General features: G+C 41.8%; 1 protein-coding gene across 1 annotated transcript in view; it reads right to left on the bottom strand.

The window, feature by feature from the left end:
* Window positions 1–539: 539 nt before the first annotated feature.
* LHFPL6 (LHFPL tetraspan subfamily member 6) overlaps window positions 540–26,401 on the bottom strand; it is a 135,958-nt gene continuing 110,096 nt past the window's right edge. Inside the window, exons 3-4 of the mRNA XM_064408930.1 lie at window positions 13,907–14,005; window positions 540–1,631 (exon numbers count right to left, since the gene is read on the bottom strand). Of these exons, the coding sequence (XP_064265000.1) occupies window positions 1,513–1,631; window positions 13,907–14,005 (218 nt within the window). The 3' untranslated portion in view covers window positions 540–1,512. The remainder of the gene's footprint in view (window positions 1,632–13,906; window positions 14,006–26,401) is intronic.

Genomic DNA, 26,401 nt, shown 5'->3' with positions numbered 1-26,401 from the left:
AAAGGATCAGAAAAACAAATTTGAAAGAGAATAACATTATTTTAGTTATGATTAAATAAATTGATTATGAACTTATAAATTAAGTTCACATTGCTTTAAATGAAGAAAATTAAAGATTGATTTTTTATGTTTTTTATGTACAGTGCCAGTGTCCTGTGCAGAGAATGCTGCCTGGTAGGTATTTGATCAGAGTTATTTGTATTAAGGAAGTAAAGGCTTATTTCAGATGGCTAAACTGGGATAGACAGTTTTCTGTGAATTTCTGAGCCCACAGCAGCCAGGACAAAATGGGGAAGGTCTTGCTGAAATCCCTCAGGACATCTGACAGCAGCAGGAAAAAATGTGGAATATGCCAGAATGTCTCCAGTGGCAGTAGATGTCTATCTTCAGGCAGTGTAACTGAACCTTAAATGTGTCTGTGTTTTACAGGGTAAAAGGATAGAGCATGGTTATAGAAGTTGTGAGTATTTCTGAGAATTTTTCCGGTGAAGATTTGAGAAGGAACTGTTTCATCTACTGGCACAACCATACATTGCAAGTATTGATCAAGGAAAAATTTATTTACAGAGATTTTTCAAATACAAACATAAAATAGCACATATTATATATATATTTTACAAAAATGAATATTGAAATAATAAACATGGTACAGCACAATACAACATCAATGAGCTAAACATAACAGCAACAGAAATCTATGTCTGGAAGAAGTTTGCTGTTAGTTGTACATAACCAACAGAGCTCTACAGTACCGTGAGTGGAATTTCCAATGGACAGGAAAATGTCCATTTACTGCATTTCATAAAAAGTACTATAGTAAGGGTACATATGCCAAGTAATTATGTTGCATTTTGTAATAATGCTGAAAAAAACAGAGTCTTAATAAAAGTTATATAGAGCTGAATAAGCAGTGGATAAATGTTTGGGGAAGAAAAATGTGTAGAGATTATACAAAATACTGATAAAGTGGCTTATTGGTCCTTTTATTAAGTTTAACGTATAGATTAAAAAGTGTTGCAACACCAAGTCTTAAACCACCAGAGAGAAGTTAAAAAAAAAAAAAAAAGGAGAGAAAATAAAAAGGAAAAGAAAGAAGAATCGCACCAAAAAAAAATTTCCCCCCTACTTGTTTTGTGCCATGGTCAACATCTGTGCGTGCGTGTGTGCTTTCGGGAGCGCCGCACTGAGGGGCTGCCAGGCGCTACCCCAGCACGCGGGCGCTGCCACCCCTCACCAGCCTGTCCAGTTATTGGTGCATGCAGAATTTCACCATTTGCCAAAGCAGAGTTTTCCTTGCTTATACTTTTGTGGAGCAGACCCTGAGCAGGCTCGGGTGAGAGAGCCAGTCCCTGCCCAGCCCGGCCGGGTGGCTTTGCACCACCCTTCACCTCCCTGCCGCCCCGGGGCTGCCCACCGTCCTGCTCCTGAGAGAAAGCGCTTGAAAATTCCTTGTCCGTGGTTGTTGTCCAGCAGACCTGGGTGAGCCTGGCAGGGCCCTTGCCCGGGGCCGGCTCAGTAGGGGTATTGCTTCTGCTTCTTGCCCGAGAAGCAGGCGAGCCAGGTGCACACCAGCATGGCGGCCGCCGCGCCCCCGCCCGTGCAGTAGTAGGCCCAGCCGATGTGGCAGGTCCCTGCAAGGCAAACACAGGGACAAGGGTCAGCGTTACAAGGGGGGGAAAACACTGCTGCCGCCACCCTCCTCTTCTGCCCGCCCAGGAAAACACTTTTTGGAGATTTCGGCCCATTTGTACGCCCACGTCTGACAGGGAATGCAGGGCTTAATTCAGGCTTTGCCACTGCTACGGGAGAGTTGGAGACTGGATGTGGCTGAGAATTTCTGGGTGATCATAACCCAGGGCATGGGGGACCTGTCACATCCCCTCACACAGGCATCGACCGTGACCATCCCCAAAGGAGCACAGCGTAAGGGGATCACCTGTATGGGGGCTGCTGGGGGAATGGAAGCACAAAGCCCAGAAATAAAAAAATAGACACATCTCCCTATCCCCCCCCCCCCAAGGTCACAACCCATTGCTGAAAAATTCACCAATCTTCTGTCAGTGAGTGTTACAACAGGGCTTTCAATAATTTAAAGGCCTCAGTATCTTTATACAGTCAAACTCATCAACAGTAAATGGTGCTGGGGAATCCCATAGTGGACCACAAAGTGATTACTTTCCTTTCAGGCCCTGTGCCTGCAGTAGGGGAGAATATCTGGGAAAGAGCAGCTGCAGTAGGGAGGAAGCCTCTTTAGAGATCTCCAAAAGCAAGAAGATAGCTGCTGCTACTCCTCAGGATTTCAACCCATCTCAAAAGCTATTTTCACTTGGGCTGCATCATCTTTGTCTTTTTTGAGTGCTTGGGATTTGTTAGCACTGAGGTTCTTTCTGTGTTGTGGTCACCTCGGGTGATATCACCCTGCTTTGAACAGTGAGTGCTCTCAGTAAGACACAAGCAGCAATGCAACACTTCTTTCCCAACCTTCCCAAAAGCAGCAGAAACCATTCTTCCCTTCAGAGAACAGAAGGTATCAACAGAGTTTGCATCTAGAAATAGGTGTCATGCTGGTATTCTGTCCCAATGGCATCCCCAAGGGCCAGGCTTGAGGTTCAGGCAATTATCAACTCAGCTAATCCTGCCTCAGGCACAAGAAATACAAAATGTCTGTTCATCCTAACATGTCCAAGGCATTTGCATGCCTCAAGGCAAACAGCACCACCACTGCAGGATATTGTCTGGCAGGCTTTGTAAGGAGAAATTAGTGAGAGGCAACACTTATGCTCCTGGTCACTTTGAAGATCTGACACCACAGCAGGAAGCATAATACTTGTTTCAATGTTTTATTCTTCATAACCCTCACAAATTTTATTTTAAAAATGTCCAGTGAAACAAAGATCCTGATGTGACCAAGAGGATTTGAGGACTTGTGGCCTTGGCTTGAGCTCACTACCCTCTCTCCTTAATGTGCTGGAGCAGACAGAGAGATTTACTTGGTTTTGCCATCTAGTTGTGCTCTGTAGCACATTCTTGTCTTCCTTACAGAAGACTGCACAGAGTCTGACTTGTGAAGAAAAGGCCATCAGAAACCCTGGAGAGCTGTCAAGTGCCTGGCAATGTCCCGATGTGATGCTGACACTTGCCCAATCACTTAGCAGTCCATGGAGAGACCTGTCTCTGAGCCACCTATTGCCTTGGCTGAGTACACACCCTGTCCTTAGCTCCTGCTGGGAATTTGAAAAACAGACTTAAGCCTACACCAGATGTTTAAAATCACTGGATTACTTTGAAAATTATCATGTTTATCCAGAGTAGGGTGTGCGACAGCATTTCTTGTGATGAGATGGATAGATCTATCACAAGATAGGTGATCAGACCTATCCATCTGAGAGGTCTTTTTAAATTGTGAAATATTCCAAAAAGTACTAGAGAATTGTAGTTGCATCTTGAAAAAGTAAATTTTTCTCATCATGATGTTTCCAGATAGACAAAATGTCAAAATATTATTTTAAAAAGAGCTTAAAATTCACCTCGTGGCACTGCCCAAAGGTGTAACTTAAACATGATAGAATGAAGAAAATTTGACCTTTTTATATGGTTTGATTTCAGCTTTTGTGCCTTGGCAGTGGGAGAGAGTATGTGTGTACATATTAAGAAGAAAGAATTGTTAAATCAGCGCCAGAGATGTGTTCAACAGATACAACACACACATTCAATATTGCCTGAAGAGAATAACATTTATTTCTCCAGACCATGATCCATTCCCCAAGGAAAGGACCCAAAGGACCACTGCCCTGCTTAATGTTCTGAGGCACGGCAGGCAGGCAGCCTCTTGATCTAACAAATGCAATGTAGTTCACAAGTGTGAGTTGGGTCAAGATGAACAAATGAAAGAATGGGAGAGCAGGAGAATGGATGAAAGAGCTGGGAGCTTGACCTTAGAGCAATAATAACACAGCAATAAACCTGGCCATTATTTCCATGCCCATGTCAAGAGCAATGGGAGGCCTTGGAAAGAACAGCTTGATCTGTACTCGGATGATGCTGAGCAGAACAGAATTTCAAGCTGTTGTGCTGAAAAAGAGCCTGTAGCAGGGCAGATGTCTGAGGGTATAGGACTTAGCTATACTTCTCATTGCAAGTTTAGTTAAGGATAGATAAAGGACCAGAGATAATCTATCTCAAAGGTACCCATGGCAATGAATGCCTGCATTGCATAGCCATGTGTCAAAATGAAACAATGACAGGCATTTTATAACCCTATATTACACAAGGAGGAAAACATTTTTGAGTTATTGTTTCTGCTTTGGTGTTCTCATTTTGGCCTATTTTAGTCTGCTGCATCCTAAAGAAAGATTGTTGGTTATCAATAATTGGGTAATTTAGTTGCAGTTTAAATTGTAAAATGACTTCTGCTTCACATTGATATAAAACACTCATTTTAAAAGGAACAGAAAGCTTTATAAAAAGCAGAGTTGAGAAGCTATTACTGCACTGACACCAGCAGGACTAGTCATGTTTCAGTGGTAAGAAAATGTTGAAGAGATTTGCAGAACTGGGGCTTAAATTCAACCATCAAATAGAGCAGTTTGCATTCATGGGGCCTGTCATATAAAAGATTAGATATCCAGGACTGCAGTTTCCTCTCTTTTTTTTATGTCAAAGTTCTAAAATGAGAAGCAATACTACCTAAATACTTGTAGAATTAAAGAGTTGTTGAAAGCATGTCAATTTTCACACACACAAAAAGGCACAGAAGTTTTGTTGTTCCCCTGAAAGATGCATTGGAATACACACATATATAGACATAGGTAGAGGAGTCCCCATCCATTGAGGGTGTGGAGGTGCGAGCAACAATGTGCTCATGTTCTAGCTCCTAAGATGGGCTAGATCTGAGTTTGTGCCAAAGTAAATTCCCTGCAGCTGAAGTGCTCTTCTAGCTGATAGAGATGACAAGCACCACAGCAGCTTGCTTCTCTGCACAGAACTGGTGTTGCTTTTAACAAATCAGTCTTCACCGACAGGTCAGTATCAAGGGAGAAGCTGTGGCTCCAGCACTTCAGAACTTTGTTAATTCTAGTTGTTTTTTTTATTTTTTTTAAGAGAGCATAAATAATTGGAGCTTTTGGTTGTTCACTGAAGTAGGACTGTCCAAGCTGGCTCAGATATGTTTGTAGCCAGCCATTAAGAACTTTGTTTTCACCTCTATTTTACTGGGATTGGCAGCAAGAGAGTGTCAGGATGAACACTGAAATAGAATCATGGAGCTTGCAGCTATAGGCATGGATGGCCATTTTCCAAGCAAATAAAGGAATGAAAGACTGGAAACATTCCACTCTTTCTTAAGAGGATTGAAAAAAATCATGGTCTCTGAGGACAGAGGACAAAAATTATGGAGAGCAAGGACACTATGAAAAGAATATTTACAGAAAAGAGTCCCATGGAACAAAAGACAGCATTTACTAAACCAAAAGAAATCAGTAGATGTGGAAAGGTAGTTTTGCAGTGATGAATGGGCTTACTAAAAAGCAATTCCATGTCTTTTCCTGATTTCTAATGTGATCCTCAAGGCCAGGATATGCATCCCCTTTCTTCCCTGCTCCACTTGAATATATAGGCAAATAAAGATTAAGACAAATATGGGAGTGAGTAAAATTTGGCAACAGAAAATACGTAGATACTTGATCTACCATGGAGCTGTGCCAGGATCCAGTTGCCAGAATGTAATTTTACCAGGATTTCTATTCATGATGTCTTATAAATAATTATCACATATAGTTATCAAGGTCTTGGAAATAACATATGGTTTCATCTAAAATAACCAATAATTGCCACTTATGAAAAAATATCCTGAATACCAAAGTGTCTTGGATGCAAACCTGTTAATTGCAAGACTTAGAATCTTAAATATTTTTACCTTTTTTGCTGTTAATTTTAAGACTATCCTGGACTCGCAGTCTGGAGTATTTGGCAAACTCTAATCAATTAACCTTAAGTACAGCCTATTTTCCAAGTTGAAGGAGAAAAGGTTTCAGAATTAGTCAGACTGTAGAGAAAAAATTATATACCTTCAAAAATAAAACCTACAATTCCTACTTCCAAGAAGTTGTGCAAGAATTCTAATTAACAGATTCACATGAGAGTACAGTACTATAGAGAATGCAAATTCACATAATCAATCAGGGTGTTGGAAAAGTAGTCAGAGAAAAAAAAAGAAAAAAGCATGATGCTAAGGGATATACTGGGATTTGGAAATGTGAAAGACATAAATGAATGTAAAAGATAATCAGCTAATTAATAAGAAGTTAAACCTATTTTGAAACAAAGCCAAGATAAATTAAATAGCTGAAGATCTTTTTCTTGACACAGTAACAATGAAAAACTGTCATGTGAAATCAGCTGCAAAAGCAGGAAAAGAAGTTGAAACTTGGAATGCATCCAGAGAGAATTAAAGTAGTTATGTGAAACAAAGAAAGAACACTATATAAGGTAAAACTGCAGCCCAGCAAACAGCCTGATAAAAACCAATTAATTCAGTGGAGCTGGTTACTTTTTCTTTTCCAGATATGACCTTCTCAATGGATTTATCTTTTAAAAAAATATATTATTTTTTAATGCATGTATATTTTTTCAAGCTATTTTGGTTATTTAGAATTGGTCTGTAACTAAATGCATAAAATTTTCATGAAGTTCTGAAAGGTAAAATAGTGAGGAAAAGAATTCCAAATTGAAATTCTTCAGTCTTGTTGAATATAGACATATATATATGATCAAATCCTCCTTTCTTTAGAGGATCACATAATTTTGTTTAATCAAACCTCAAATTTGCTCTAGGTATGCATTTATCATGGAGCAATGAAGGAGAAACCAACACCCAGTGTCAATTACAATGCTCAAATTCCCAGGAGCAAATAGCTTATGTGCTGCTTATGAGGAGTTCTCTCATCCTCCTGCAAGAAGTCAGCAGAAAGCTCACCTACTGCAGAAGTGAAATCAACTTCCCCTCTCTTTGAACATACACAATGCCAAGATTCACACTGGACTAATACCCCAGACTCTCTTCAGAGACAAGGAAGAAGAAAAGTCACTTGTGTTGTATTTCCTCTTATAGTAAACATGTAAAGTACAGCAGATGAACCCTGCTCTGGTAGCTCCTATTTTTCTCCTTTTAACTGGGAAGGGATTCCAAACAATCACTTCAGTTGCACTTTTTGAATAATAAAGGGTACCAAATAGTTGCTCCAGGTGGTCTGAGTCCCTTTCTGGATGATGCTGCTTATGTCTACTGACTGCAGAACGTTCTTGCATGACCATGTCTAATACTGGCAACAAAGGCATGTGCCTTATCACAGAATGATAGAATGAACAGGGCTGGAAGGGACCCTAAAGATCATCTAGTTCCACCCACTTTGTCATGGGCAGGGACACCTTCCACTAGACCAGATTGCTCAGATCATCCAACCTGGCCTTGAACACTGCCGGGGATGGGGCATCCACAGCTTCTCTGGCAATCTGTTCCTCACCAGTAAAGAATTTCTTCCAAATATCTAAACCTACTGTTTCAGTTTGAAGCCATTGCCCCTTGACCTGTCACTACACGCTCTTGCAAATAGTTTCTCCTTATGTTAGACAGAATATATGTGGACCTTGATATAGTCACCAAAATCTTACGAAGATTTAAGAATGGAAGCTGTTTGGGTAGCACTAAAGAGGAAATGTTTCTTGATGGAATACTTCCTTTACTAGCAGGTAGTTTACTCAGTCATTTATCTAAGAACTCAGCAGCCGCAGCTCAAGTATGCTTGTAAAGGTTGTGCTCAGCCCCAGTCAAAAAATGAATGCATGAAATCTCCGTGCTGTTTGCAGAGGATCTGCAAACAAGAAAAATGCCTTTTTCAGATAGATTGCTTATAGAAAAACACCTTTGAATGTTTTGCCTTTAATAGGATTCTAACAAATTGTCCTCCCTTCTAAATCCTTTTCTTGTTTCTTTGGCACTCAGTGTCAACACTCAGCCAGATGCTGAAATGATGACACCTAAGACAAATTTAATAGTTGACAAAGCCTTTTTTACATCCATACTGCTTTCTGCTTTCTTTTTATGCTGTTTTAGTAACTTCACTGTTTGCTTGGAAAGTGCTTTAAAGATCATTTACTCTAACATTTCCACAGCAAAAATAATTATGAAGTCAATGGTTTTCTTTAAGATATGTCAAGCCCTCTAAAAGTGGCAAAGGGGAACCTTAATAATAATGATTTTTTGAAACAAATATCCATCACAAGAGAAGTTCCAGAGAGCTTTTGAGGCCAATCCACCTACTTGTTTAGTTCAGGATAGGAGCCAGGCTTTTAAGTTTCTGTCTAGACAGCGGCTTTGGCCACGTGTGCCCTTTCACAGCAGTCCACAGACAGATGGGATGCCACAGATGGCAAGCAAAGGTGTGTGTTTGGAGCTATCTGCTTTGGTTGCTGCTGCAGCTGGACCCCCAGGCCAAGGATGTCTCTGACCCTGAAGGAAGAGATAGAGCTGCTGTATTTTGTCCAAAAAGAAAAAATATCTTACATGTAGTTCAAAAAAAGTTCCGTTAAAGAATGGAGTTTATCTTAAATTTTGTGTCTTCATTCTCCTGGCTAATAAGTACCTGGTATCACTTCGTACATCTGCTGGTTGGGAAGTGGCAGCTGGTGGCTGGTGATGACATGAATCATCTATGTTTCAGTAAGTGAATCTTACTCTAGATAAATATTTTGCTGTTTGGGCTCTTAGGTATTGGTCTTGTAGTGCTGTTTCACCAGATGCCAGCTGAGGCTTGATTTTGTGAGTTAAATTGAGCATGCCCTGACCTCTCTGGGACCTTCTGTGGAACTTGGCTGCCTCTGCACCCATCACAACAGAAATCAGCATGTAAAACTGAGCAATTTCCACGTTTATCCAGGGAAGTCAATGGACAAAAATAAAGTCTCACATTGATTTTTAGACTTTCAAAACCAATACAAATGTGTTCACACATGTACACTCACATTGCCCCTTTAAAACAAGCATGCAAGATAGAAGGTTTCTTCACACAGCTTAAATATATAGAATGTGGAAGCTTTTGCAAATGTCTAGTGCAGTCTTCAATTTTCTGCATACTCTCAGCTTAATGCAGAGTCCCTCACTTTAATGAATTTCCTGATAAAACACTCCTTTTCCATATGTTTTTCTCGTGTATTACATTTAGAAATGAAAACAAAATGTCATTAGTGCCTCTAGCTCAGCAAAATTGAATGTGTGCTATATGATATGCCATAATGACGGTTACTTTTGGGAAATTGCCTGCTAATTCCTTTTGCAGACCCAGGGATTTCGTAGATGTGACTCACTTTTACACCCTTCAGTCAGCAGCTCCATCCTGCTGTGCCACATCACTGCTGCCCTGAATGGGCCCACAAGGCAAGTCCAGGGTGTGAATAATGCAACATAACAGTAACAGTTTGCATGGTGACAAGAGATGAAGATGATTTTGATCCATCCTCAGTGACAGGCAGTCCCTTTGAGCACTGGTCATTTCCTACTCCAGTCTCCACCTCAGGCACTATTACCCTGTTGCCAAATTAGAGTACAGACTTTGACTTGGTCAATGAGCAAGCAACTGTGCTGGTTTAAAACATAAGCATCTCTTTTTTCCTTGCCCCCATTTATTTGTATTGCCCTATTTCTAGGCGTTAACACCCTAAAACAGTGGTAGAAGATTTCTCCTGCTCATAAACTAGTGTTTCAGTGGGAAATCCACTCCATGTGTGACCTGTGATCCAGATGGGATGCTGCAATAGGCAATGGGGCTCCAAGACTTTCGTAGAGGTCATGCTGACTGCTGGGAAGCTGGGAACTACAAGCAGAGCAACACAGCACAGACCTATCATGGCCTTGACCTCTCAACAAGATTTGCAAGAGGTCATTTGTCAAAGGCCTAAGCTATCAGTGGGCTTCTTTTCATGATGGCAAAACCATACTTCTAGAGAAGAGCAGGGAGCAAGCCCCTCTACAGGTACACCAGGCTCTTTATGGAGATCTTTGTGGTGGTGTCTGTTTATGGAGGTTATTCCCCACCCCCCTTTGCAAAACAGCTCATCTCTTGAATTTAATTTAATCAACAAATGGAGTTGTCCTTGGCAGGGTATCTTCATTTGAGGAATAACTCCTCTTTGTCAGAGATGGAGCTATACAACCACTTTTATTTGATTGAAAAAAAATAGCCCAATTAAATACATAAATGTTTAAGTGAATCCTTTTGCAAGGATTCACTTGTGGACATAGTGCACGTAATAAAAACCAAATAAATATAAATTTTTTAAGAGAGCAGTAAACTGCTGGATATTTCACACTGTCAGCTCAGGTTTTCTGGAAAAGAATACTCAAATCAACTTAAAGGCATAGTTATTTTTCCTGCAGCCTTTTTAAATACTACTTTGGAAGCTACACAGAAACGTGTGTGTTTGGCAGGGGTGGAGGGAGGGGTCTCCTCTTCACAGTATGGGCCATCTCAGCACTATTTGGAGTGCCTATTAGTCTAATGCCTTTTCAGAGTACCTGAAGACATGGCATTTCTTATCTGGCACACCCACTAAAGATTAGCCCTTTTTTCTGGGTTCTTAGCATTGCTATTTATTTATTCTCTCTAGTTATGAGCATGTTATGGGGGCAGGAGTTTGACATGTTTTTGTTAAGCAAAAGTTTTCATTTAATTATTTATTCTAGTATATTTCTGGTTGACATTACATATCTCAGTGCACAATTCAGCTGCTTCTCAAGAGAGTTTTTGAAGTCCCTCATCTGTACCTGCCTCTTGTTCTTCTTCATCCTCTTCTAATATAGATTGCAGTTCCTGGATTTTATTTTCTACCTTCAAACTCAACCATTTTTCCTCCTTACTTTTTCTAAGTCCAGAACAAGCATCAGTGCTGAACCCCCACCTTTGCTGGCTCTGTGGTTGAACCTGTTGAGCTTTGACCCTCTCCCAACTGCACACACATGTTCCCTGTAGCCCAGGCTTCAGCACTTGCTCTGCCATCCTGGAAGAGGAGGCTGAATGCTGTCTGCTGATCAGCATTCCTGTGAATACATCTCCTTTGAGAGCAACCAGGAGCTGAATTATCCTCTCTGTGTCATCCTCACTGGCACCCACAGCAGCAGGGGATGCAGGACCAACACTCCCATCATCACCTTTTCTCCCATTAGCAAACCAGTGCAAGGCTCACAGCAGCTCAGATTTTCTGAGAGCAGATTTTGAATGCAGCGTGGTTCTTCAGACAACCCATTTCACAGGCTTATGAACAGAAAGCATATCATTGCAGCTTAATCAAATTAAATATTCAAATGAAAGCAATAATTACTTAAATTTGTCTTGAGACTTAGTAAGATTAAGTCTTTGAAACATCATTTTTGGCCTGTAGGCTATAATGAGTATGCCAGCCCCTAATGATTCAGAAGAGACCTAGAGGGCCAGGGTTATCATCAACCAAGAGGTATTTATGAAAGACTAGCAGCGTGGTCATTAAATGGCCCTCGGACAGTATCTCTTCTTTACAGATGGTTTTGATAACACACCATCAAACAGACACTGACATTAAGTTAAAAAAAAATCATAGCCAAGCATTTAAGCCAATGTATGTGGAAAGGAGATGTTTAGTGGCAGGGCTGCCTAGCAGAAATTACTGCAGCAAATTTCAGCTCTTATTATGATCTGTTAATTAATGTGTTGACATACGATTGCAACAGATCAGTGAGACCAGCACTGCTGTCAAGTCTAGGCATGTGTCACACAGGGGCTGTGTACTCCAGCTCTAGGAAACACAGAGAGACTTCACATTTAATGCAAGGCTTCTCATTGTCCTCATGTGTACCTGGAAGGAAAGCTGCCAGGTGACATTTTTCACATTGGTTTCTTCACTGACTTTTAAGGCAGAGTGACTCAATTTATGCAAGTATCTGACTCATGAGTCAAGATTGAGACAGTGAAGGTGGTCTTGGAGACTGCTCTGACTGTGGACATGACAGTGTTTAGGAGAAAGAGTCTGTAACTGCCCAAGTGCTTCGAAGAGCTCACACTGTCACAACACCCATCTTCTGTGACTCTGCAGAGAAATAATCTGGAAGATAATACCCTTCTGCACCTGGGAACAAACATGGGACCCAAGCTGGAGCCCCAGAAGCAGAGCTGCTCACATACTTGGCATGGAAGAGCAGGAACCAGCGTGCACCAGTGAGGTGCTAGCTGGCCTTTCAAAGGGTGCACTGATCAATGGGCTGGCCAGGAACTACTTCAGGCTTCCACACAGGATTGGCCATGGGCAGGGATGAACCTGAATCTGCCCTGCAACATTTACCACAGAGTTTTGCCTGATCTTTCTACTAGATCTTTACATCCTTTGACACATCTTTCCATGGAGCTGGGAATCTAAGTTCTGGAACATTTTTTTTCTGCTAGTTAACTACACATTTCTGTTCTTATTGTTCTCTCTCCTCTGTGTTTAAATCTTTCTATTATTAGGTGAATTAAAAATTTGCAGGAACTTTTTATACTTTGCTGAGGAGCAAATTTAATATCAACAGCACAGAAGGATATTAGAGTTCAGAATAACAAGGTAAAGCTTCTAGAGTATATTACACATCCCCTGAGCAACACCATAGGTGGTTGCTGGTAAGACATCAATGGCACAGTAGTGATGGGTGCTAATACTGGTTATGAGAATTTCTGGTCCCCTACCAGATCAAATGCACTCAAAACACCACAAGAATTCTGCAGGGGGAGTGGCCTGGAGCATCTCTCCCAGAGCATTAATTTTTAATCTGTCAACCTCAATTCTATTGCACATCTTGACAAGAAATACCTCAGAGATGGAAACAAATCTTCTTATCCTGAAATCTGACAGGAACATCAGTGTAAAATCAAGAGATGATGCAGCAGGTTTGTCTTTGACCCATTAGACCATTTTTATCTACTATTCCTTGCACTGGGATTACTGTCAGACCCTGCACAAGTCCTTCACGCAAAGAATTTCTATGCTTAACTAAGGTTTAGCTTGCCAGAGCTGGAAATGGGGAGCTCTGTATGCTCTAAGAGCAGAAGCTCTCAAGTCTGTGAGGAGTCAAAGTGTTCAGTCCTTCAGGAGGATTGCAGATCCCCCTCTTCCTCAAGCAGCACAGGATCAGGGGATACTTATAGACAAGGGATCGGCAATTGCATTGATCCTTCCAGCTAAACAATTCATTCAACACGCATTCAAACATCAGATCCTGATCATCCACATGGCTTAATCCTTAGGTCTCTGCTGTTCCCTTGTTTTCTAGAGCCCCTGCAGAGAAAGCACAGGTGTGAGCCCGGTGTGGCTGCATCCCTGGCTCTCACTCCAGGCTCAGTGCAGTCAGTAGCAGTAAGACAAGTAGCTTGTTTGGGAGAAGGCAAACAGAGGGTGCAAGTGTTATTTGCCAGCTTCCCAAGTATGTGAGTAACATACAAATACACTCTAGGCTTGTGTTAGAAGGCCATAAACATCCCAGAATTCAAAGACAGTCAATTGCACTCATGGAGAATTACCTTGACCTGAGCTGTGACAGGATGCCTCTCTCTACCCTGTCAAGACCTCCAGGAGTGTTAGCTCCCATATTGCAAGACCATTAAATCTGATTTATTTCTTAAAATATGCATATATACATATATTTTTTTTATAATGTTCTTCTGGAAAATATTTCCAAAGATCCATCTGAAATCCCCTGCCTCGGCACCATTCCAGAATTATTCAATATGATTAGCCTACCACACACTGGTAGGTTGCTTCCCCAAGCCTGTGCTTTTAAAATCCTAGTTTGCTTTTATGGCCCACACATAGAAGAGTCTAATGTGGCTGAGATGCTCTGGTGATGACTCACCCAATTCAAACTGGTTGGAAAGGTTACCACAGGTTTGTCTGACTTCTTCACTGTCCCAGCCAAGAGGATAGAGGGCACAACCAGAGCCAATCAACAAACCTATGGAGAGAAAAGGAAATAAAAGTTTATACAAGCAATTGCCATTAGCTTCAACACAGGCTGCCACTTGGGAATCAGTGTCAAAGTGCAGTTTGAGAATCCCAGAGAAAAAGAAGTCTCTTCTTCTCCTAAAAAAAGATGAAAACCATTTGGACTGCTGCCTTCTGCTGCAGTGTTTTAGAGGTGGTCTGTGGGATGAGCCAGTCTGAGCAGTTCAGCATCAGAAGCCATGCTCAGCTTCTGAAGCTTTTATCTCAGAGCTTTTAGACTCCTCTTCTACTCTCCAGAATAGCTTAATATGCAGTTTGGAATACACAACATGTGGTTAAATAGAAGTGTTAATGCCAGCATTTACAAGCTGATTGCTTCTGATTAATTAAAACAACAACCAATCAGGGTCCATCTAGGTTCCATCAGGAAAACTGACAATTGTGCTAACCTGTTGCCATTTTGCTTTGTTTTTCACTCTTTCAAAAGCAAGGGAGTAGTGGTTTCATACCACTTGATCAATGCATACCACAGGTACACACTCCACAAAGTTTTCCCGATTCATTCAGTGGAAACAACTGAGGTCTTGAGTCATGTTATCATACTTGGTTTAACATTCACAAGATGCTTTGCTTTGTCCAGCCCTCATGCTGCCCCAAACAGACGTGTTTTGGCAAATCCCATCCCTTCACAAGACATCACAGGGAATCAGCAATGTGCCCATGCACCATGACTGTTTTGCAGAAGTGGCATTTTTATCATATTGCATTCTCAGCTGTCACTGCAGCAGCTGCCAAAAGGCCGATGTAGCTGGCAAAGCATTTTACACAGCCTAGAGAGAACTTTTCAGTGTACGTTACAACATTTAAATGTTACCTCCTTTGTGTCAGATCTTATTTATGAGATTGGAAACAAAGTACTGTGTAGATAATGGGCTAGGAGCACCTGACATTTCACAGGCTGTAAAGCCAAGCAAACCGAAGGTTTGCAGGGGTGCCTTTTACCTGCTAGGTAGAGCACAAGGTTTCAAGCCCTACAGCTGTCACACTGCATTTGGGCATACCTCTTGACCTCACATAATCTTACTCCTCCTCTCCTGACAATGAGGAGCAGTGCTCCATGGCAAAGCACTTCTGCTGCCGTGTAATCAGGGCAGAAAAGTCCCGGGTGTTGTGACAGAATCACAGTGGACATCACACCAGTCTAACAGGAGTCCTGAGAGGGATGATGGCTCAGGGCCTGGAACTTGCCATTCCTTCCTACTGTTTCAGTTCTCAAGATTCCTAAGCTTCTCATATTGCTGATGTTCCTGTAAGATATGGAAATCATTTTATTATGTTCTTGATTTGCTCAAAGACACACCTGAACAAGACCCTGAAGTCCAGAAGTGGTATCTCATCTTTCTTCAGATGTTTAATGCTCTTAACATCTTGGCTGTTAGCAAAACAGCTCAGCAGCTTCTCTGCTGCTCCTCCAAGCATGTCTGCCTCTGTTTAAGCCAAATATTAGCTTCCTGGATCTTCCTCCACTATGTTCAGTTTTCTTCTTGTTGCTCAAGCCTACTTCTTCCTTGCCTTGTTGAGCAGTCATTGCCTGCTCCTGTCTCCATATATACATCACATAATGAAAAAGAAATCCCTGAGGCAGCCCTCTCTCAGATGGAGCATTCACCCAACAGCTGTGACAGGAGAAAAGCAATTAAGGACATGTGAATGCTAGGTATTTTGAGAACTTTGCCTGATCTGGGTATAGTTGCTTCTAATGTCCTCACTAATATCTTTCACAGTATCATTTCTTTTTTTTTTTTTTTCCCCTAGGGCCATAGAGCTAAGGGCAGCTGGTAGAATCCATGTAAATGAGAATCACTTTAATTAAATTCTCAGAAAGCATGTTTCTCAGACAAGAGAATTTAGGCCAAAATGGGTCTACTTTTACTAAAGACAACTTAAGACTCTCAAAAAAGCCCCTGCTGATTGTCTCTTGAGCTGTTAAAGCAAGAAAGGTGTTGTGAAGCACAGACAGCATGGGTGGTGTCCTAGGAAGGGGCAGGACCCCATAGGACAAGGAGGAACATCACCACTGACTATGAGAATGGCCGGGGAAGGGAGGAAGAGCACCCTAGATGCCAGAGTCAGCTTCACAGACCAGTAGACTGTGGCAGCCCCAGCCAGTCCTGCCGTGGTTCTGACCCCTGGGCAGCCACAGCTCAGGAGCTGCTCTGACCAAAGTGAACCGCCCAGGCTGGGCTGTTTGCAACCAACTTTTGCACTTGAACAGACTGTCTGGGAGACCTCGAGGGCAGGGAGATGTATGCAGAGGGTAGGAGGGACGGCAGGCTTGCACCCAACTGCCTTGGACCAGATTAAACTGCGGCCAGCCCTTCCCTACAAACAGGTCCTGGGAAAGACTTCTGCCCAGTTCTTCCAGGAGAGCACAACAGCAGCACTGCAGGCAAGTGAAAGGACTATTAGCATAACAATGCTGCTCCTCCAAACCCAGAACAAGCTCTTACTCAGCCCTTGCCAATTACTCTCCTCAGGTGGCAAGAGTGTCTAGTGCCCATTGCATTCACACACTGTTTGTTTTCAGCTCTCTTTAGGTTTTGTTGCAGCAACAGGTTGTTTGGTTTTTTTCCCACGAGTATTGCTCACAGCACTTTCCAGGGCCACTCTCCAAACACAGCTCATCCTTTTCCAGACATGAGTACCTGTTCGCTCTTTCTGCCTCTGATGCTACAGTGGATCAGTGATCACAAACCTTGGTAATTTATCTCCTTCCCTATTCAGCCCTCTCTTTTCCCATTTCTGTACACCCATATCTGTAAGTTCAAAGCCCAGTTTCAGTGAAAATAAATTCTGGGGTTCAGTCAGAAATTCCTTAGCAATGCAATATATTGTAATGTTGAATTGCTCCAAAGGAGCTCACACATGGATGCTCACACCCTTAAAGCCATTCCAACACTGTCTAACAACCAGCCCACAGCAGTCACCACTGAGCCTCACCATTAGCTGTGCCTCCTATTAAGAGATAAACCAAATAAGGGAAAACTATGTCAGAAAGCCTCCTTATCCCAGTGATAGCTGGCTCTCCAGCTGGGTAGGGGCTTTATCAGCACTGCGTTTCACTTGTGAAGTACCAGTCAGCAAGCAGTGCAGTTTCTTTTCCTCCCACAGTCTGCACTGCCCGGGATGATGAGATCAAATGGGAAACTGCTGCCTATTGCTGGTGCTGCCACATGACCCCAAAGCACGAGTGGTGCTTTACACATAAGCATGCTTATGTGCAAAGGACAAGGTACAAAGCCATCGGCAAGCTCACACACTTCTTTGTGTGAGCACCTTTCAGAGACCAACAGGGTGCCTGGAGTTTCCATCTGGCAAAAAGGCTTATACAATTTATTTTTTTTTTTGTTACAGGTACCCACTGGTCACAAGACTTGAAGCTGTTGCTCTGACATATCCTTGATATCACTGGTTTTCAGCCGGTTTGACTGACCTTCAGACAGCTCCCTTTTGTGGTGCATATGCACCTGCTGTGGATTTGTGTCTTGACAAAACACTTGTGTCCTCCAGTACTTATTGCAGGCAAGGTTCAGGCCAGGTTTAGGGATTTGCCATCAGCACAAGATTTCCACAAAGATTTAGAGCCTGCTAGTCAGCAAGAAAAAGTTTCACAAGCTTTGCTTTATGCCCTGAGGTATATTTATATCTATGAGCATATGTGTGTCATATCCCATTGCTTTCAGCAGGATTCTACATGACTTCAACAGGGCTGACGCTGCCTTGGTCTGCATGGGCATTGCAGTTGACAACTGGCATTTGGGCTCCTTTATTTTATGCACTGAAAGTGTGGAGTGTGCCTCAAAGCCCATGGTGGTAATAGGACTTGGACAAAAGCCCCTCAGTTCCTTCCTTCCCTTCTAATCAACCCATCCCTGTTTGCATGCAACTGTGTGGATCAGATCCTGCAAAAGCAAAAAGGCTGCATACCATTACCACTAATAATTCATACACGCTCACAGCCAATTTATTTAATCACAGAGGATGTAGATCCTGCTGAACAGCTGCAACATTCAGTGAAAGATCCAAGTTGAATCCAAGGGCTGCAAACCCTGTGGAAATCATTTAGCTAATTTTGCAGCTTCAGTAAAGAGCAGTTACTAGTTTAGCTCAAAAGTCACTTTCTGGCCTGCTCTACAGTTATTGCATTTAGCCAGCTATGATAGCCAGGATACCACACCCATCTTTACAGCTGCTTAAAATGCTTAGGATGCCTATAACATTTTTTTTAAGAGGAAGAAAACCAAAACCAATAATCTGCTGTAATTATCACCCTCTGTCATCTTCCATTATCCACTGCAGTCATGAAAAGAAATTGAAAGGGGAAGGAAATGTGCAGATCCCTAAATGGCACCTTCACAAAGGGGGTTGCAGCCTCAAGGTGTGCGGGACCCAGTCAGTGGGATGGGGTGAGTCAGCAAGTGGAGGTGCTGGTGGCACTTGGCAGCTTTTTTAGATGATTTACAATGTACCAGTGGAGGTGTTGGCACTGTCACAGACCAGCTTTTCTGGAGAGGTTCCATATTTGGGAATGAAACAGGCTTCTTGCCCTGCTCTGTGAAACACTGCTATTGTGAATGCTGCATCTGGCTCAACGTGCTAGCAAGGCATGGGGAGAGACATGCAGGGCTGGCTGAGCACAACCAGCCTTGGCAATCCAAAGCTGGAATTAAGACCTTGGCTTCAGTATTTAAGAGGGTCCCAGACAGCCCTTAGGCTCTTCGCGTGGTCCATGCAGAATGATGGATCCCTTCAAAAAGTGATCTAAAACCAGCCTACATGGCTAAGTGAGGAGCTGCCCAGACCTACAGATTGTAAAACTGCAAACCAGGGGGTCAGACAGTGGATGCCTTAATATTAAACAATCCAGAGTAATCCTTGTCCCATCCAGACTGCCTTCTCTGTCACTCTTGCTGTGAGTATAATGCATGACCATATTTTAGTAACACTTAGCACTTGAAAGATGATCTTGTCTGTCTGGAGTGGTGTTTGTGATTGAAAATAATTACATATAACAGGTTCTGCATATGGTGGATGCAGCAGGGAAGGGACAGTAATTACATTAGTGGCTTGGCACAGATCTAGGTCTCATCTTTGAAGTGATAAAGAAATGATTTCTGGCATGCAGCAAACAGCTTGCTCCAGGAGGTAAAATATTAAGCACTGTTAATATCTCCAAGAATATCCTGTATATGAGCAAGTCTTCAACAATAAATAGAGAAGGATTAACAAACCAAGAGCCATTAACCAGATTTTGCTGTGGGCAAAATGACTGCACTCATAAACACCAAGACCTATCAGCAAAAGCCAGTGCACAACAAAGGAAACTTGCAAATCCCTGTGGTGGGGTGTTCTCAGATTTCTGCTGTGGCTTCAATGGGAGCCTCCACTCAAGGACCTGATGTGCCTTAAACAATCCATGCAGACATCAGATCATAAATGAATTGCAACTGTCCTGACCTTTCATAGCTGCAAGTCGTGTTTCCCAGCTCTTCCTCTCACTTGTTGAGGGCACAGTGTTCCCCGATTTCTAAATGGCTCATTCTTGGTTGTTTTGTTAGTCCATTTGATGATTGCATCCCCCAAAAGACTGTTAAATAAAGCCAAACCTTCGATAGTCTTCTTCCTTCTCCCTTGCCTAGGGTGAATCTAAGCACATGATTCAGCTAAGTCTGATGATGAAAGCCATCAGTTTGATGAATAAAGAGAGGTGGTGATAGCACTGAATGAGGCACTTAGCTTTGGACTCAGAGTCTTGCTGCTACAAAATGCACTTTAAAATGGTAACTGAACCCTTGGTGGCTTTTCTTGATTATGGGCTTGTTAAGAGCTTTTTACATGCATTCATTTTTTGTATATCCTCAGCTCCAGACAGTTATACCCTATGAATGCAGTGGAAGAGGCTGCTGGGCACCATAAAGGCCTCCTTGCCCAGCAGTTAGAGGGGTCTGCACTGCTGTAACAGGAACCCAGGGAAGCCTCTGAAGAAGGAAAGAGCCCTTCAGTGGGCCTTGCCATTGTAAAAATCCAATTTGTAGTTTCACATAGAAAAATAAAAGGAATGGGCCAGACTTGATATATATACTGCAAAGAAAAATAAAACCAGAACTGAAGGTTTCTTTTTGTACAGTCACTTTTTAGTGAGAAATATCTACTTAAAGTTATCTCCCTCTTTTCTTTTCCCCGTTATCTACTTTCTCTCCTTTTATTTGCAGATCTGACCAAAAAGAAAACTTGTCCTTTTTTTTGTTTGTTTTGTAAGGAATTTCTAATGTATACTGTTCATCTGACAGATATTCAGGCCATATGGAGAAGCTGACAGACAATAATTTGGAAGTCATCGCTTTCAAGACCATTTTCAATCATCATTTTAATGATGATTCTTCCTTTCACATTTTTTCTCTATTAGCCAGCCTGAATGTTCAAGGATGATAGAAAGTTTTCACATTCCCATCTGTCACTTGAAGGTACAGTAATCTCGACAAGCAAAACAAAACCAATTTTTAGATGCAGCACGGACTTTGACTTTATGTTTCTTGTGATTTAAAAACTCACCTCCCTGTGATGATTTTAAAGCATTTACCTCCTACAAAAGGGACTCCAGAGTGTGAAAGTAAAATGGAGCTGGCATCTGAAGTGGTCTGTTGCTTTCAGACATACCTTAGCCAACAATGTACTTAAAGAAGAACTGGTTAAAAACTGGGATGTGAAATACTTCAGTAGACACAGCTTCTGAAGTCCCTGTTCAAAGAACCCTCCAGGAGCTGATACCAAGCAGCAGTGAAGTGATAGAAGAGGGTCAGAACAGATTATGACAAACTCCAGAGCCTGGGAAGAACAGCAGGACCCAAGAGAAGAAAGAAGGGAGCAAGGCTGTGCCAGCTGCAGGCAGCCTGGCTCCCATGCCCGCAGGAGTCCAGCCTCAATGCAGTCAGTGAGGGACAGTGTCTTTATACCATCCCCTCCCAGAACTTGACCCAGAACACCCCTTCTTTAGGGTTACATTTCTACCTTCTCTCAGCACCATCACTTTGTTCTTTGGTGTCTCTGCTGTTCTTCTGTTAGAGAAACGTTATCACACCAATCCCTTCCATTGCTGTTAGTATCTGTTCCTCAGGAGACCCAGACATGGAGCTGAAAAGGGCTTTTATTAGGATTAAACACAAGATCAACACTTTGGGAAAAAGTTCTATCTTTAGCTAGTAGTCACTAAACACAGGACATTTGACTGGTTCCTTATAGAGCCTGAGCTTAATGTACCCTCACCATTTGAGAGAGGGTACAATCCTGTCAATTCACAAATATTAATTAATTCAGCAAGGGACTCCCCAGTGTCCAGGCAGTGGGAGTACAAACAGAGAAATAATTCTATGCTGCACCAAATTTCCTCCCATTCCTCTTTCAAGTGTCATGACATGTGAGACAGCAAGTTAGTTCAGGGTTTCACTCAAGGTCAAAGTGTTTCTGACACAGCCTTCCTGTAGCAGGACATTAGAGAGACTCTCAACACACAAAGGAAAATGAAGCATAAGAACAGCACAAACCAGAAGGAATAAAATACTTCAACCTTCAGCTTGCAGATCTTGCCTCCAATAACACTGCTTAATCTTGAAAGTGATAGAAATAAGGTTTTCTGCCAAGTGCAAAACCCCACCACCCTTTCTCTTCTGGTTCTGAGCTCCAGATTTTAATTCACACCATTTGACTTTACTTAGCCCCCCTTTTTCTGACTGTCAAGCCCTATACTTTTCCCGAGACTTTTTGTGTTACTTTGGGTTACTCCACACCATGAGCATGCACTGCCTGGCACGTGCTTGGCTCCCAACCCCAGCAAACAGGCACAGTCAGGAAATGCCTCCTGCCTGCTGGAGCTCTTGGAAAGCGGGACCAGCGACAGAAGCCTAAAAAAGGTATTACAAATGTGTGACAGTGTCCAGTCAGCAAAGTGCTGTGTCATGGGAGAGTCACAGCCCTCACTTTCACCATGACAGAGCATGGGGCAATGGAGGGTGCAGATGGGAGTTTTCTGACAGATGAAACATCACTTCACTTTGTTTTTTGTTTGATCAAAACTGGTGACCTCATTAATACAGAGGTGCTTCAGACTCAGAGAGGGAAATTTTCTACCCCAGAGATGCTTCGTTTCTAGGTGCCTCAGGGGACACAGGGCACATCAAACCTGTGCAGATGCCTCTGCAGTGGCAGTTGAGTTGAGATCTTTGTCAGTACAATCAGAGAAGTCTAGAAGACATTTTTTCTCATCCTAAAGAATGCATAAACATAGGTCTCTGACTAGGATACATCTATGCTCACATAACTCTTAAGACAGCAAAGACATTCACATGGGACTGGCAGACATGACAAAGAGGAAGCAGGCAAAGCCAATGCATCTGGATTAGCAGCTGGAGGTGGAATAGCCACAGGGACCTCATATGGCACTAGGCACTTGTAGGTCAGTGACTTGAATTGTGCTCCACTGGCAGTACACACCCAGAGTGGGATTTAGCCACCCAAGTATGTCACCTTCTGCCAGTTTAATTGCTGTTCAGTATCTTGCTCCTTTAGCTGCCTCTCCAGAGCAGTGGAAGGCTCCCCTAAGTTCTCTGTCATGCCTGCCAGCCCACACATAGATTTTGCAGACCCTAGGGTATCTCTAACAGTGCAAGGCATCTAGATTTAGCCTAATGAGTTCCACCCTGGATATCTATTGATCTTAATGTGAGTTTAGAAACCTACCTCAAGGGAAAATAGCTGTGCTGTAAACACTTTTATAAAGTGTATGAACCCAGCCCAAAGTTACTTACACTTTTCTTTATCCCTTATCTTCTATCTTTCTGCCCTCATTCTGCCCTGAAGATGCAAATATCTCAATTCCTGTCATCAATTCTCTTCCTTTATGGGAAATTATCTGAATTTTAAGGAAGAAGGAAAAGATTGAAGGAAAAATTGTGTTTCTCCTGAGCATAAACTTGTATGCTTGACTTTAAAAGAAAACAATTTGTATTGAAAAAGTTGCTGCCTCAAAATGTCCTTGGTCTGCCTCAATTGCTACCATTCAATTGCTTTGGCAAGTCTCTGTGTCATTTCTCCCAGAGTCTGTCACACAATAAAATGATTGACACCAATTGTTCTGAAAAGGATGTGACATGGTCCAGTTAAAGACAGAGTGAATCTGCAGAGTGGAACTGAAACGCTTGAAGAGCTCCAGAAAACACTCTGGAGTTTAACTGTCAGCTCATTTCTGTTTGGCAAGCCATGATCAATGCTTGTACATTATGAGCTTTATGGCAAAAAGAAAAAAAAAAAGCCTGAGTGTTATCACATGCCATCAGACTTCTTTATGTGACAACCCATCTGTGTGCTCACCCCGTCGTTTTGTGACTCAGAATCAAATGCTTGACAGTTCAAAGAGTCTAGATCAGCATATGGCATATGGCATAATGTATTTAAATAGAAATCATTCCATTAGAAACACAAGGATGCCTACTGTAATTAATAAAAGGTAGTTTAATAACTAACTTCCCAAAATGCATAACTCCCCATGTAGTCATAGTAGATAAGGCATATTCCTTTTCATTAATATGAATTTCAATAGCAAACAGAGACTGGCCAAAACTAGACAAAACTTTTCAGAAGCTCCATGCTCGAAGGATTTCCCAGTACATGAACTGATCTCCTGAAAGACTGTAAGGAGGGAATGAAGGAGATATATCCTGCATCAGTGAAGGTGCCTAAGCACAAAAATGGATAAATGGACAGGCATCCTCATATATTTTCAACAAGAACTTAAGGACTAAGTCTGCAACACCCTGACTCTTGAGCACTACTCCAGTGATTCCACTGCTTTTGGAAATATTCAGTCATGGATTAAACCAAATAATTGCTTTTCCATGGTTTTCCTATTAGTTCACTAATTTATTAAAAAGCAATTTTTTGTAGATGATGAATAAAGAAACAAAATATGTCCAGCCAGGTCCTTCACACTTCCTATTTGGTGACATATCCCCAAAATCACAGGGAAACTGGAATGGACACAAAGTCTGTATCCAGTGGGGAAACTGGAATGGATGCAAAGTCTGTATCCAGCATACCAGGATTTTAACCTGTTTAAAAGTTTGGGGTCTTTTGGTTGATTTTATTTCACTTGAGTTGTTCGTGGATTAATAGAAGATCCCCCACTGCACATCTCAGTAAAACTTCAGCTATACTCAAGACTTTAAAGTCATATTTTCAGTACACACTCTGCAGACCCTCTGACAAACCACAGGGTACTTTCCGAGGAAGTTCATACATGCTACTAGGAAATCTATACCTGCAATAAAAACTGAATGGCTCCTCATTTCTACTGGATAGTCTCTAAGACCCCTCAAATGAAATGAGTTTGGAAATCACTTCTCTAGATAGGAAATAGAGTAAGATAAATAATGCTGTAAAAGTCAGTGGCAGTCATCAAGCACAGCTGAGAATCACTTTTCATTTTATGCTTTTCTCACTGGTGCTTCCCAGGTTTAAGTCTTCTACTCTGCAAAAATGTTCACACCAGCAGCGTAGCTGATCCACAGGCCTGCAGCCATCAACTGCATCTCTATCTGTACAGTGTATCTACTGCTGATGGATAATGCTCAGCCAGCAAGGTGCTGTAAAATACAGAGGAGCTGGTGGAGAAGAGGTCAGTTTCATTTACTGTTTGCTGCTGTAGATGCAGCATTTTTTAGCAGCTTTTTAAATACCCTTTACATTCACAAGGCTACTTGCAGAGCAAGCAGCTAAGCACATGAATTAATCTATGCATGAACAAAGGTGCATTCAGTGCTGTTTGCCTTTGTGCTGAATTACAGTGGGAAATCAAAAGAAATGGAGTTAAATCTAAGCAATAATAGACTTCATGTGATATCGATTGTTCATATGGCTTCCTCAATTAAACTAAAATCAACTATTACCCCATTCTCAGCTACTTTGTTTTCAGTAAGAGGGACAGTAAGATTCAACACAGCTAAAATTAGAACTGTGTGACACTCAAAATACTGTTTCCCACTGTTAGACTGTCTGTTTTGTTCTGCATGATTTTCATATGCTGAAAAGCTTGCATCACGAGACATATCCAAGAAAAAAAAATTATTTTAAAAAACAAATAAAAACACAGCTTTTTCTGTGCTTCCTATCCAAAGGCATTCAAACTCAATAACTGACCCAATTTGCAGAGGGAAGAACTACTCTATCAAGTCAATTTTCCTCAAAGAGATCCCATTTTTCAGTTTGCCACAAAATGTGATAAAAATGATTTTGGATAGGAGCTGCAGTTTGTTACAAATATATTGCACATCTGCAGCTCAGAAAAATTTGGCGCTGTCACTTATCCTCTTCAGAGAGAATCCATATGGACAACCTTACTAACATCTAAAACAAACCTGACTCTTTCTGTTAATGCAAACCAGTGTGTGAGAGGGAAGAACTGAGTAGAAGTGTGTGCTTCTCCCTTCTCATGAGCCCACCTTTGAAATAATTTTGAAATTAGTTCAGTAAAGTTCAGTTAATAAACTAGGGCTGGAAGGGACATGAAGAAGTTATTTAAATCATCTTTCAGCCTCAAAGTCAGGATAAGCTCTACTTGTACCTTCCAGAAGATCCGTTTGTTGAATCTGTTCTTAAGAGGCCCCTCACAATGGAGATCCCACTACCTTATAAGAGATTCTGTTCTTGTGGCTCTGTGTCTGCTACAGAAGCTTTTCACATTGTCTAACCAGCATCTTCCTGTGGCAATTCCAGCTCACCCCTTAAACCATGGACTCTGCTAAACCTCTACTGGAGCTCTGAGAAACCGTTTCATTTTCTTCCCTTTTTGCACCACCTTTCTCTATAACAAATTAAGCAGGCCCAATTTATTCCTTTTTTCCCTGCTAGAACTGGCCATTCTATACAGCCTCTTTTTCCATCCCAGAGGATTTCTGTGGCTGCTGGCTTTACAGTCTGTTGGAATTTTCCCTTCAAAAAACAAAAAGCCATGCCAGAATATTATGACAGCAGTCGAAAAATGAATCAAACTTGTTGTTTTCAATGGAGAGAACCAAAAGGAGAGTTAAATGAAATTAAGACCTTGAAGAGGTGATAATACCAACTAGCAAAACCCTAAAATGAACGGTGTGACTCTTGGAGCTCATCTTTGTCCGTTCTTCCTAAAAACTTTTTAGAAATAATGCTTTATGAGCAGTGGAAGGCTCTTCTAGAAACTCTTCACTATAAAGGCTGTCCTTGGTAAAACCAATCAATGCTTTGATACCATCGCCAGCACTCAATAGTTCTGGTCCAATTTACAAGATCATTGGCTTAATGGATTAATACTTAGTGAATG

The sequence above is a fragment of the Passer domesticus genome, chromosome 2 (assembly GCF_036417665.1).
Source record: "Passer domesticus isolate bPasDom1 chromosome 2, bPasDom1.hap1, whole genome shotgun sequence".
Taxonomy (NCBI): domain Eukaryota; kingdom Metazoa; phylum Chordata; class Aves; order Passeriformes; family Passeridae; genus Passer; species Passer domesticus.
Note: the sequence above shows the minus strand (reverse complement) of the source record. Positions and strands in the feature narration are given on the sequence as shown.